This window comes from Lynx canadensis, chromosome D2 (assembly GCF_007474595.2).
Source record: "Lynx canadensis isolate LIC74 chromosome D2, mLynCan4.pri.v2, whole genome shotgun sequence".
In the NCBI taxonomy this organism is placed as follows: domain Eukaryota; kingdom Metazoa; phylum Chordata; class Mammalia; order Carnivora; family Felidae; genus Lynx; species Lynx canadensis.
In genome coordinates this window covers 12,166,272-12,178,262 of record NC_044313.2, presented here as the reverse complement: position 1 = coordinate 12,178,262, position 11,991 = coordinate 12,166,272, and the positions used below count along the sequence as shown (strand labels likewise).

General features: G+C 45.9%; 1 protein-coding gene across 1 annotated transcript; it reads right to left on the bottom strand.

Moving 5' to 3' along the window:
- Positions 1-1,498: 1,498 nt before the first annotated feature.
- On the bottom strand, positions 1,499-11,318 carry PRDX3 (peroxiredoxin 3). Its single transcript, XM_030334900.1, has 7 exons — positions 11,241-11,318; positions 9,510-9,645; positions 7,128-7,269; positions 5,734-5,869; positions 4,816-4,919; positions 2,646-2,811; positions 1,499-2,309 (listed from the first exon to the last, which is right to left on the bottom strand). Exons 1-7 carry the CDS (start codon positions 11,274-11,276, stop codon positions 2,256-2,258), a joined length of 774 nt encoding a protein of 257 aa, XP_030190760.1. The 5' UTR covers positions 11,277-11,318; the 3' UTR covers positions 1,499-2,255.
- Positions 11,319-11,991: the final 673 nt, after the last annotated feature.

The window sequence follows — 11,991 nt, the reverse complement described above, 5'->3', positions numbered from 1 at the left end:
AGTGCTGGGGCAGTTTCAGTTCCTTCCTTTGAATACCAGATCAAGTAGGGTCTGGTTGTGGAGAAGAAATGCATCTGCCCTCCTCCTGCTGCTACCTCCCCTACATCCTGGCCCTGCACTGGGGTGGGTGGGGTGGTTGTAGAATGTGTGCTCCTGGACGTTTAGGGAGTTCAGGGGTCTTCAGGAGTCTTGGGTTGAAGACCATAAGTTACTTAGTTGGATGGCATTGGTGAAGTCAACATAAATGGGTCTATTTAGTCATCTGTAAAAAGAGGACAGTAATCATACCCATTTTAAGGTTTTGTTGCCGATCAAATGAGACGAAACATGTAAAAGCCCTAACATGACCCTGGGTCCGTTGGAAAAGCTCAGTTTGGGCCTTTAACAGCCAGCTGGCCTGTTCTGTCCCTTGCTTTGTCTTTCCCTCCAGGGACATGAAAGCTTAAGGTTTTATGCAGGCTGATGTGAATTTGTGCCCCCTTTTGCTCAGCTCACCTGGCTCACTTTTCAATAACCTCAAGAGTTCATCTCCTTTTCCAGGAAGTTCACCCCCATGCCAGTGGCTGGGTAAGCTCCCCCCTCCCCAGTGCTCCCCTCACACCCCAGGAATGCATCTACTGCGTATTGTGCCATAGTATTTAGCACACCTGTATTATTTTCTGTTGGCTCTACCCTCAAGTATGTCAAATCCAGCTCAGCTTCTCTTCTCTGGACCCTTATAGTCTAGTCTTAACAAAGGAGCCAGAGTGATCCTCCTAGAAAAGCGTTTGAGGCGACTCTTGTCAGTCAAAACCTTCGAAGAGACCTTCTAAATTCTAAACCTTCTAAATTCTTAGAAGAGAATCCAAAGTCCCCAGTTTATCCATAAGGCACTCTGGGCTCCCCATGACCATTCTCCTCCTTCACCACTGCAGTCTCACAGCCCCTTCAATTCTTCATCCACTCTACGCCTACTCTTGCCTCAAGCCCTTTGCACTTGCCAAACCCTTTGCCTAGCACCCTCATTTTCTACATGTTTTATCTCACTTGATCCTCATCAAAACCCTGAGGTATGACAATTATTGCCCTCATTTTACAGATGAGAAAACGGACCTGGACATTGACTTTAAGGCCTTCCTGACGACCCCATCTAGAACATCTCAATTCTCTGCTCTAGTCCCCTACTCTACTTTATTTCCCTTTCAAACATTCTGTGTATTTTTATGATATTTATTGGGTTTCCCTCTCTGGAATGTAACTGCATGAAGGAAGGGGGTTGTCTCTTTTTGTTCACCCTTATGCTTCCAAAACAGCACCCAGGATTTACTGATATAATGAATAGATGCTTCCATATCTCTCTTGCCCTAACTTGAGTTCCTTGGGTACAGAGCCAGCATCTTATTCATATTTGGGGGCCCTGAGCTAAATGCTCCATAAATGTTTGCTGTTCTAATCAGTAGGAGACCTAGAGCCTCACAACATAAGCCGAACCAACAATTAATGGTGTTGAGCATGCAAATATTTTAAAATATGTTTATTATGTACTTTACATTGAGCACTTCAGAAAAGAAAATAATTACAATGATTTCAAAATGCAATTACTGGATTCAATAAATATGCTTTATAATTACGCCCAATCAATATCTACAATATTTGTGGACACTATGTCAGCTAGCAAATAAGTACAATAACTATTTTAATCTCAGGGAAGAGAAACATGCATGATCGCTTAAGTCATTTGTCACTGTGTTTTTTTAAAAACATGATTCACATTTGTTTCAAGTACATATACGTCCACTGCAAGAGTTAAAGCAGACTGCTGACATTAACACCTTCAAACTATGATCTTTGCTACCTGAAAAGAAAATTCAGTTTAGTACAAACAAATCCAAGAAGAAAATTTCAGGACCCTTGATCAGAAGCTTTGGGGGCTCGTTTGACTTCTCTGCTGCACAGAAAAGTTCTTCGAGTAAGGCTGAGAAAGAAGAGTGTTTGCTCTTCCCATTGAAGACACAATCGAAGGAATAGGTGAACTAGCAAATTCTATAAACTAGCCACCAAGAGGTTACCAATAAAGGACGCTTTGTATGTGTGAGTACATTTAAAAAAGCCTTAGCCAATGTTACAAAAAGAAAACATTCAGAGTATTATTTATGAATGCAAACATAATTGGTTTTTTGTCTTCTAGAAATCATCATCTTTGAAATGCTAATAGGCGAGTCCAAATGTGGTTCTTTCTGATGGGAGAAGCTGCAGGTACGCAGGGGATGGATGACCTACTGATTTACCTTCTCAAAGTACTCTTTGGAAGCAGCTGGATGTGGCTTGATCTGAAAGTACAAAAACATTTAATCAGGTAACTGCCTTTAAGATAACAGTCTCAAAAGTGAGTTGAAAGCTCAGTTTTTAACCCAAAGTTCTCTTACTTTTTAAAGTGTGGTCTGTTTCCTTTAAAATGCATGGATGAACATTGTTTTAACAGCCTGCCTGATCCCTGATCCCACCCCAACCCCCACCCCGCGGCAGCCTCACCCATTTGCACACTATCTGCACCCTGGCACCAAGGGTGGCTTCTTTTGTGGGTGCTCCAGGCCAGCATCTCTTGAGGCAATAAGGACCTGGGATCCTTATGCTGGGACCTCATTGCTTTTGGAAAAGAAACCTACTGTAGGAGAATCCGGGGTCCAGTTTGCTGGGCAGACTTCTCCATGGGTTTCCACAAACTGGAATGCCTTCACCAAACGGAGGGTCTCTTCCACACTTCGGCCCACAGGGAGATCATTGACACTCAAATGCTTGATGACTCCATTGGGGTCAATTATGAAGAGACCTCTGCATCAGAATTTGTGCTCATTAGTACTTCGGCAGAATGTTCTAGAGAGAACTAGAAAGTCTAACTTCTACCCACTTTTGTCTTTAATTCTCATCAATAAAGCATTTATTAAATTCAATCATATGCTTAAACATGGTGTTTTCATTGTTATATAAAAAGCTGATCATCTCCTATTGATGAGATGCCTTAACAAAGGTGTGACTGGACCAGGACAACATGGAAAGCAGGTAGTCACCTTTGCAAATGGGACTGGACTGTCACACAGAGTCTAAAAGTCACGGAGAGCAAAGACTTCTTTCACTTATTAGTGATATTTAGCAGGTGTTCTTTGAGCTGCCGTATCAAACCTTGGCAAGAAACCATAGGCAAAGGGAAAAGACAGAGATGTGTTTTATCTATATTCAGTAAATACTTATGAAATGAGTGAATTCTTGGGGAAATGGTGGAAAATCCCAGGGGAAATCTTTGCAGAAAGAATTTAATGGCCTTAAGTAAGGCCTCAGGGCAGAAATCTAAAGGAAAAACCAAAGTCTGTGTTCATCTTCTGTACAAGTGTTGGTGTTACTATGACATATGCAGATATGTTTAAACCACAGGTTTTAACAGCCCATCTTAAAAGGGTGTGGCATTCCAAGTGTTAAGTCATTCAGGGAAGAAGCAAGTAAGAGAAAACAGCAAGGTAAAATGGTGCTTCTTCCTCCCTGGGCCCGGCTCTTGGGGATCTGGGCTTTGAGGCTTTCAGCGGTCCTGGCGCATGCTCAAGAGAGAGGAGCCAAGCTGGAGTCCATGGTGCAGGTGCAGATGCAGAGCGAGGACGGAGCAGGGCCCACAGACTCCAGAAGAAAGCCTCATCTTACAAACCAGACTCGGTTACCCTCCCTTGTCAATCCTAATGGTGAAACTAGCAGGGAAGTAACGGCAACACCAGCAAGACCCGACAGGGAAGGGGATCCTGGGAGGAAAAAGCCAGCGCTCTTTTTCTCCTCCCCTAGCCAACTTTGCCAAAGCCAGGCTTTAGTTTATTAAAGAAAGACAGACTCTGCCTGGAGTAAAAAAGGCCCAAGCTCCAAGGTGGAGAACTAAAATCCCAGGGATGACCCAAAAGGAAAGTGGGCCAGAGAAGAGTGAGGTACCAAGACAGAGCAGGTGAGTAGGTTCCAACCAGCCCCAGCAAAACTGCAAGGTGCATCCCAGTGAGGTCCTCATCGGCTTCCTGGAGGTGAAGTTCTGCCCAACCCTCCTTCACTCAGTGGTCATCAAGATGCCATTCTAAGGCCTCAGTTCTTATTCTCTGCCCACCCCCCCCCTCCGGCAGGAAGCCTGCATTCCTGCATATAGGACTGTTAGAGAAGGAAAGCTTCAACACTCAAAGGAATGAAGCTCTAACTACTGAAAGCATGAGGACAGAAATGACATTCTGGGACAAAGGTCTTCACAGCTACCAGAACCTGTGCTGTAAACTTTGGCTGCCTCCCCTTATTTAGCCCTCCCAACCAACCTGGGAGGTACATTTTCAGTTCAGTGACAGGAAAAGTAGGACTCAGAGAGGTTACATTAACTTTCCCAAAGTCCTACAGCTGTTAAATAAATAGCTGAGTTAAAAAACAAAATTCAAACTCTGGTCTGACTCGGGCTTGAATAAGATCTCACCCACGCCAGCTTCCTGACTCCTACGGGCTGCTGGTCTCCCCTTCCCCAAACACGCCAGGAGTGCACCCCCTACCCCCCACCATGAAAGCGGCTCCCAGGTGGTTAGGGCAAGCGCAGCAGTGTGACCATCAACACTCAGGGTGCTGCAGGGGGCGGGTCTATCACAGCCATTCTGAAAGCCTCTGCCAACCCTCGCAGCAGGCACTCACTGGCGCTACTAAAGCTAAGTAAAGGTGAATGAAGGCTTTCTGGTCTTCAAAGCGCTTTACCGAGGTCTCTACAAATCCCCTAAGAAGTGAGATGATGCTAAACACGAAAAACAAAGTTTAAGTTCATAAGGAACAGGATCTTACCTTAGAGCAATACCAGGGCCTTCTAACAGCACGCCGTAGTCTCGGGAAATCTGTTTAGTCAAGTCTGACAAGAGTGCGATGTTCATGTGGCCCAGACCGCCATTCTAATAAAAATGCAAACGCGACAGGCTGTTACACTGTCTCAGCCAGGTAACATGATGTCTGAGGCCAACAAGAATGGCAGCAGGCAGCGGGACGGAGCACCGACAGCAGGCCGAGTGCTGCTCTAAGCTCTTTCTGTTAACTCACTTCCTCCTCCCAACCATCCTGGAGCAGATACCATGATAATCACCTTTTTACAGGTAAGGAAACTGGAGGCACACAAAGGTTAGGTAACTTGTTCCAGGTCACAGCTAGAAAGGGACAGAGGCAGGATTTAAACCCAGCTAATACTGTAAAACTTTCTTTTCCTAATTCTTGAAGTATTCTCTTACTTGAAGATTAATTTCTATAGCATAAAAATGGAAGAGTAATAAAGACTTTGAATAATTTGGTATTGATAGGCTGGGAACACAGCTAGAAATTTTGATTCTCCCAAGCAACTTTTCAGGCAGGAACAATGATCATGCAAAAGAGTGAAATTATTAACCACCGTCCCACAAGCCAGGCCGGGTATGTGGGATGTATAAGGTACAGGTCAGAGAGGAGGCAGCCATGCCCAGCTGGTTCTGCCCCGCTCTGCTGAGACTGGTCTCTGTTACTGTTTGTACCCTGGAAAACACACAAGTGGTGGGCAGTAAATCCAGGCAATGTGGAGGGAGATATGGCCAGAGTTTAACAGAATTTGCCAGGAGTTTAGGACCTATGAACGCCTATTTCAGACTAATCATGCTCTAACAACTTCTAGGCTAGTCTTTCATGGGATCTTTCCAGTTTTTAGGAAGCTAACTGCAAAGGTAGGGTAACTGAGGTCTATACCTTCCTTGGTGTGTTTATCCAGGCAAGATGGGTGAAGTGGGAATCCACCGAAACTGCAACAACTTCACAGTTCACATCGTGAAACTCATTGGCTTTGTCGCTAAAAGCAACAATTTCGGTAGGACACACAAAGGTGCTAGAAAAAAAGGGAAGCAATTCCCATCAGAGAATTTAAAAACAAGGATTTAGAATTTAAACGATACGTAGTCTAAAGACTAGTTTCACTTGCTTATAGGTGAAAAAAGCAAAAATGGTTAACCACCCTCAATGGACTTCCCTTTCTATTGAAGAATCATATCACAAGGGATGCCTGGGTGGCTCAGTCAGTCAAGGAGCTGACTTTGGTTCAGGTTATGATGTCATGGTTCGTGAGTTCGAGCCCACATCAGGCTCTCTGCTGTCAGCACAGAGCCTGCTTTGGATCCTCTGTTGCCCTCTCTACCTGCCCCTTACCTGCTTGCAAGCACGCGCTCACCCTCTCTCTCTCTCAAACATTAAAAAAAAAAATCATATCAAAAAATGGGGGTGGGCAGGGGAAAAGAGGCATATTCTAAGAATAAAGAAAAAAATAAATAACTTTATTTATTTATTTTTAATTTTTTTTTTTAACCTTTATTTATTTTTGAGACAGAGAGAGACAGAGCATAAACGGGGGAGGGTCAGAGAGAGGGAGACACAGAATCCGAAACAGGCTCCAGGCTCTGAGCTATCAGCACAGAGCCTGACACGGGGCTCGAACTCACGGACTGCGAGATCATGACCTGAGCCGAAGTCGGACGCTTAACCGACTGAGCCACCCAGGCGCCCCCCAAAATAAATAACTTTATGAGAAAACTCATTTAAAAATTTTTTTTTTCAATGTTTATTTATTTTTGGGACAGAGAGAGACAGAGCATGAACGGGGGAGGGGCAGAGTGAGAGGGAGACACAGAATCGGAAACAGGCTCCAGGCTCCGAGCCATCAGCCCGGAGCCCGACGCGGGGCTCGAACTCACGGACCGCGAGATCGTGACCTGGCTGAAGTCGGACGCTTAACCGACTGCGCCACCCAGGCGCCCGAGAAAACTCATTTTATTACTATCTTTACTTTTCTCATTTTCCTCCAGGCCAACGAAAGCTTCCTTACAGACAGACTGGCTTACAGAAACCACTGCTCTGGAGTACAGAAAAGAGCCATATCAAAACCCAACCCCACTAAGAATGCCACCTCATCCTCCACAGGTATCAGATTAGCTGCAGCTGCAAGCTGTACTCAGCAAGGCCACTGGCGATAAACAACCCGAAGAACCCTTCCCTTGACCAGAAGAGCAACCAGAGATAGGAAATGTCAGGGGGAAGCAGGGACCTTTGCTTGCTCTCAGAATGACATCAAGCATCACAGAAATTATACTTACAAGTCCAAAGGATAGAAGAAAAGCACCAAATATTTCCCCTTAAAGTCATCAAGGCTTAGGTCTTTGAACTCTCCGTTGACAACGGCAGTGCCCTTAAAATAGGGTGCGTGCTGGGTGACGGCAGGAGCATGGTACGAAGAACCTGAAGGAAGCCCACACGCACGTACAGTTCATCATCTGCTTATTCACGCACCTACTTGACTTTATGCAAATCTCTCACAGTAATTAATTACTAGTATATAAATTAAAAGGTTCAGTTCAACTGTACATCTTAGGGAATTCCCCCCCCCACCTTCTGTAGTCTAGACTGTATACAAATTCAATTCAAAGTACTATGGGAACTAAAAAGATGAACAAGATGACGCCAGAGATGGTGGGGATGGCATTAAGACAGAACTGAGGAAGACATGAGCCCGGACATGGATTCTAAATATGGTTTAGATTTTGCCAAGGCCACGTGGGACAGGGCAAATGGCATGGAGGAGGGAACTGGGCAAGTGTGGGGAACAGCCCGTGGCACAGTTTGATTACAACAGAGAGAGCAGGAACGCCTGGGTGGCTTAGTCGGTTAAGCATCCGACTTTAGCTCAGGTCATGATCTTGTGGTTCGTGGGTTCGAGCCCCACATCGGGCTCCGTGCGGACAGCTCAGAGCCTGGAGACTGTTTTGCATTCTGTCTCCCTCTCTCTGCCCCTCCCTGGTTCGTGTGTGCATTCTCTCTCTTAAAAATAAAAAACATTAAACAAAGAACAGAGAGAGCAGGTGTGTGGAAGGAAGTGTGAGAGACAAAGCAAGAATGACTGAAAGCCAGGCTGTGACAGCCCTGAAATATCAGGCTAGAGTTTGTTCTTAAAAAAAAAAAAAAAAAAAAAGACAGAGTCCTCACTGGAGGTTTCACGCAGGAGGTTTACACGCAGGAGATGGAAGATGAGTCAACTCTTCTTGGGAGGGTTAGTCTGGCAGGGGAGGGTAAGGGGAGCAGGAGGAAGGGAGACTGATGGTAGGAGGGCGTTGCAGTTATCTAAATGAGAGGTATGGACAGGAGGGGTGTGCCTGAGAGGACAGGAAGGAAGGAAAGGGTACGAGAGATGTGTCAGAACTAGAGAGGACTTGCTTCCACTGGCAACTTGCCGCAAAGTGTCAAAATACCCAGGCTTCAGAAACGGTGGGGGCCGCTGGAGTGGGTCTGGGACAGGGGACAAGGAAAGTTTTATATGCGGGGCATCAAATTACTAGAAATTTTTTCTAAAGCTCCAGGGTAGTAAAATTAGCAAAGGTTTTGCTGAAGTATATTTCTCAGGCGATTACATGTGGCACGTGCTTTTTACAAGGTGGGACAAATTTAAAGGAGGTATTTTCAAATATCACTCATTATGTGAGGCTCATCTTAGCAAAACCCACATTCTAGAAAATGGGAGTGTAAATCTCAAGAAATAGCCTTGTTTTACTCAGGTCGTGGAGGAGTCCATGCTCTCATGTGGCCAGCTAGGACTAGCACACCGGTCTGAATCCAAAAGCCTTGGTTCCGACAGGCTGTTGGCCACTTCCGGTTACCTCACATCCCCTCATACACAGCGAGGCCCAGAGGTATCTGAGTACCACCTCGCTCCCTCCATGTTCCTCAACACAGAGGATTAAAACCTCTGATGACCAAAATGGTAATGTGACACAAGGGCTGTCTGCCTCAGCAATTCTCAATTTTGACTGGACATCACAATTACCTGGAGAGCTTTTAAAATATACTGATAAGGGGATTAAAAGGTAGGAACTTCCAGTTACAAACGGACAGACAGGGGTGGAGTGCCATGCACAGCACAGTGAAGACAGTTAATAATACCGTAACAACTTTGTATGGTGACAGCCTATAACTAGGTTTATCATGGTGATCACCACCTAATGTATATAAATCTTGAATCGCTACGTTGTACACCTGAAACTAATAATATTGTCATATCAACTACATTTCCATTAAAAAAAAAATGATGTCCCAGTCTCACACCTCAGAGATTGACTTAATTTGTCTGTAGTGGGATTGGACAGTGGTATGTTTTCAAAATCTTCGCGGGGCGCCTGGGTAGCTCAGTCAGTTAAGCATCTGACTTCGGCTCAGGTCATGATCTCACAGTCCGTGAGTTCGAGCCCCGCACTGAGCTCTGTGCTGACAGCTCAGAGCCTGGAGCCTGCTTCAGATTCTGTGTCTCCCTCTCTCTGACCCTCCCCCGTTCGCTCTCTGTCTTTCTCTGTCTCAAAAATAAATAAACATTTAAAAAAAAAAAAAATCTTCCCCAGTGAGCCCAACGCATAGACAGGGTTCAGAACCCTTGTCCTGAGATGAGGATTCCTGTTTTCATTCTAGGGTCAACCCAAGGCATTAACACTTACTGGTGCTAAAAGCCAATTTTGCTTGAGCAGAACCAGACCACAATACGTTTGTTAAGCATGTTCTTCGGGAAGCAGCAGGTCGAAGGGCTGCAGAGGCAGAGATACCCCAAGGAATAGCACTCACATGTCGGGCAACCTGGAAAGAGAAACACTTTATATTAGGAAGTAGCCCCAGAACGGTAGCTGAAGGCTGGCCCTGCTGAAAGGGCATCAGGCCATTGGTGGGCTCAGCTATCCTTGTTCCTGTGAACCAAATATCAAACCCAAAACTCTAAGAGCATAGACTGAATCTCCATGTTCTTTTTTTTTTTCGAGAGAGAGCGAGAATGAGCAGAGGAGGGGCAGAGAGAGAGAGAGAGAGAGAGAGAGAGAGAAAATCCCAAGCAGGCTCCACACCATCACGGCAGAGCCCAATGTGGCAATGTGGGGCTGGAACTCACAAACTGTGAGATCACGACCTGAGCTAAAACCAAGAGTCGGACACTTAACCAACTGAGCCACCCAGGCACCCCTGAATCTTCATGTTCCTAACATTCTCTTCTGCCTCCTTCTCCTTCAAGACTGCAAGAGGAGAATGGGGAGATGTTGGTAAAAGGGTACAAGGTTGCAGTTATGCAAAATGAATAAGTCTAGAGATCTAATGTAGAGGGGTATGATGACTATACTTAATAATACTATATTGAACCCTGGGAATTTGCTAAGAGAATAGATTTCAGGCACACTCATCACACACAAAAAAGGGAATTATGTGAAGGGATATGTTAGTTTGACGGTCGTAATCATTTCATTATGTATATCGAATCATCACGTTGTACATCTTATATAGATATAACTTTTATTTTAAAAGTATATAAATAGTTTAAAATCTTGCAAGGCAGAGGGGAATTATAAGACCGTAAAGACGCCATGCTCTTAAGAACAACAGAGGGTCCAAAAACCAAGAGGACTTGGCCATGCTCTGTGTATTTAAGCCCTTTACCAGCACGATCTGCTAAGCAATTTCTACCGCGTCAAGGTTTTCCCAGAAAAGACAAGGCCTCACAGATAAGCAAACAAGCAGAGCAAAGTTCAGGCTCCGGCAAAGTGTGTACAGGGCTCAAGGGAATTGTGTGCTCAACTACAGTGTCTAGCATGACTCAGGAAGAAGGAGCCTGCGTCGAACCCCGCCAGGAGAAAGGGGAGGGTGGGTACCAAGAAGGAACTAGGCTTTGCCTGAGAAGCGTGGGGACAGACCTGGGGTGGGAGAAGGGAAGTACCTTTTGCACTTTAGCACTTGGTACTTTACCACTTTGGTTTCCATCCAGCATCGAGTGGATGCTCACAGCAACGCCCTGATGTAGGCCATCACTCTTTCTATCTTAAGGTAAGGAAGGGTAGCAAACTGAGGTTCGGAAAGTCAGTCCAAGGTCACAGAGTAGGCTACAGAACAGGGAACAGAGCCCAGGTCGCCTGCCTCCGGAACCAGGTGCTCAGGTGGAAAAAGGCCTGGGGACCCGCGACTCCTGGGTGAGGAGGGATTAGAAGAGGGGACAGCTAGGAGGAGGCGGGGGTAGGATGATTCTGCGCAGGCACATTCCCTAGAGGAGAGGCCTCTGGGGTCCGTTACCCGCTGGTGCCCTCCAAGAAGGGCGAAAGGCCCCCAGACGGCAGAGAGCAGGATCCTGCTTGGGAGCTACGTTCTCGGTGCCACTGCAGTGTCTCCGCGCCTGTCGCCTGTCTGCAGCCACTCACCGAGGCCCGGAGAAACCTTCCCACCGCGGCCGCCATCTCCAGTGCGCGCGGGACTCGCGAAGCCGACTGGGAAGCGGAGGAGGCGGGGCATGTGGGGGCGGGACCTCGGCGGCGGGGCGGGGCCTGGGCCGGAGCCGGGGCGGAGAGAAGTCCTCGTGGCCTTTTGATTCCTCGCATCAACTTACCTTCTGCTTCCCCGCGTTAACTTATGTGTTGGGCGCCTCAGCCCTAGTTATGAGAAGATTCCCGTTGTGGCTTCTGAATAGCCGAATGCTTCGGAAAGCAACACTTGGTCTCTAATTGTCGCCCCAACCCAAAAAGGACTAATCCAGGTGGGGAACTAGATATTTAGTTTCATATTTCTACGGATTTTTGTTGTTAACCTGTGTGGATGACTGTTTCTACCGGTTCTGCAAAAGGTTCTCATATCTGTTTAGGAATCAAGTAGAGCCTTCTGACTTCTGCATGAAATGAAGTAATTTGAATGTGATTTTTGTCCATTAATAAGCCAAGCTGGTCAGACACATCAAGTTTTTGGTATTTGAAGACCTTTACAATGGTGTATGGACTTCATTTTGGCCTCTCTTCCGCAAATTAGAATTGGAACAAATTTAAAATTTGTCTTCTGTCGATTAGTAAAGCCAAGTGCTCAGTGGTGAACCTGGTACTTTGAAGTAAGCTCATCAAATGCAGATAAAAATCACACGGAGGCCTTCTGGTAAATAAATGCACACTCTAAGTGGGTACTTTC

Bases quoted from the DNA above. Each gene is read 5' to 3' on its own strand.
- PRDX3 (XM_030334900.1), bottom strand. From the start codon at position 11,276: ATGGCGGCCGCGGTGGGAAGGTTTCTCCGGGCCTCG. The intron at 9,646-11,240 runs GTGAGTGGCTGC...TTCTCTTTCCAG, and splicing joins GAAGGTTTCTCCGGGCCTCG to GTTGCCCGACATGTGAGTGC. The intron at 2,310-2,645 runs GTAGGTTTCTTT...TTGTACTTTCAG, and splicing joins GGACCCCGGATTCTCCTACA to ATCAAGCCACATCCAGCTGC.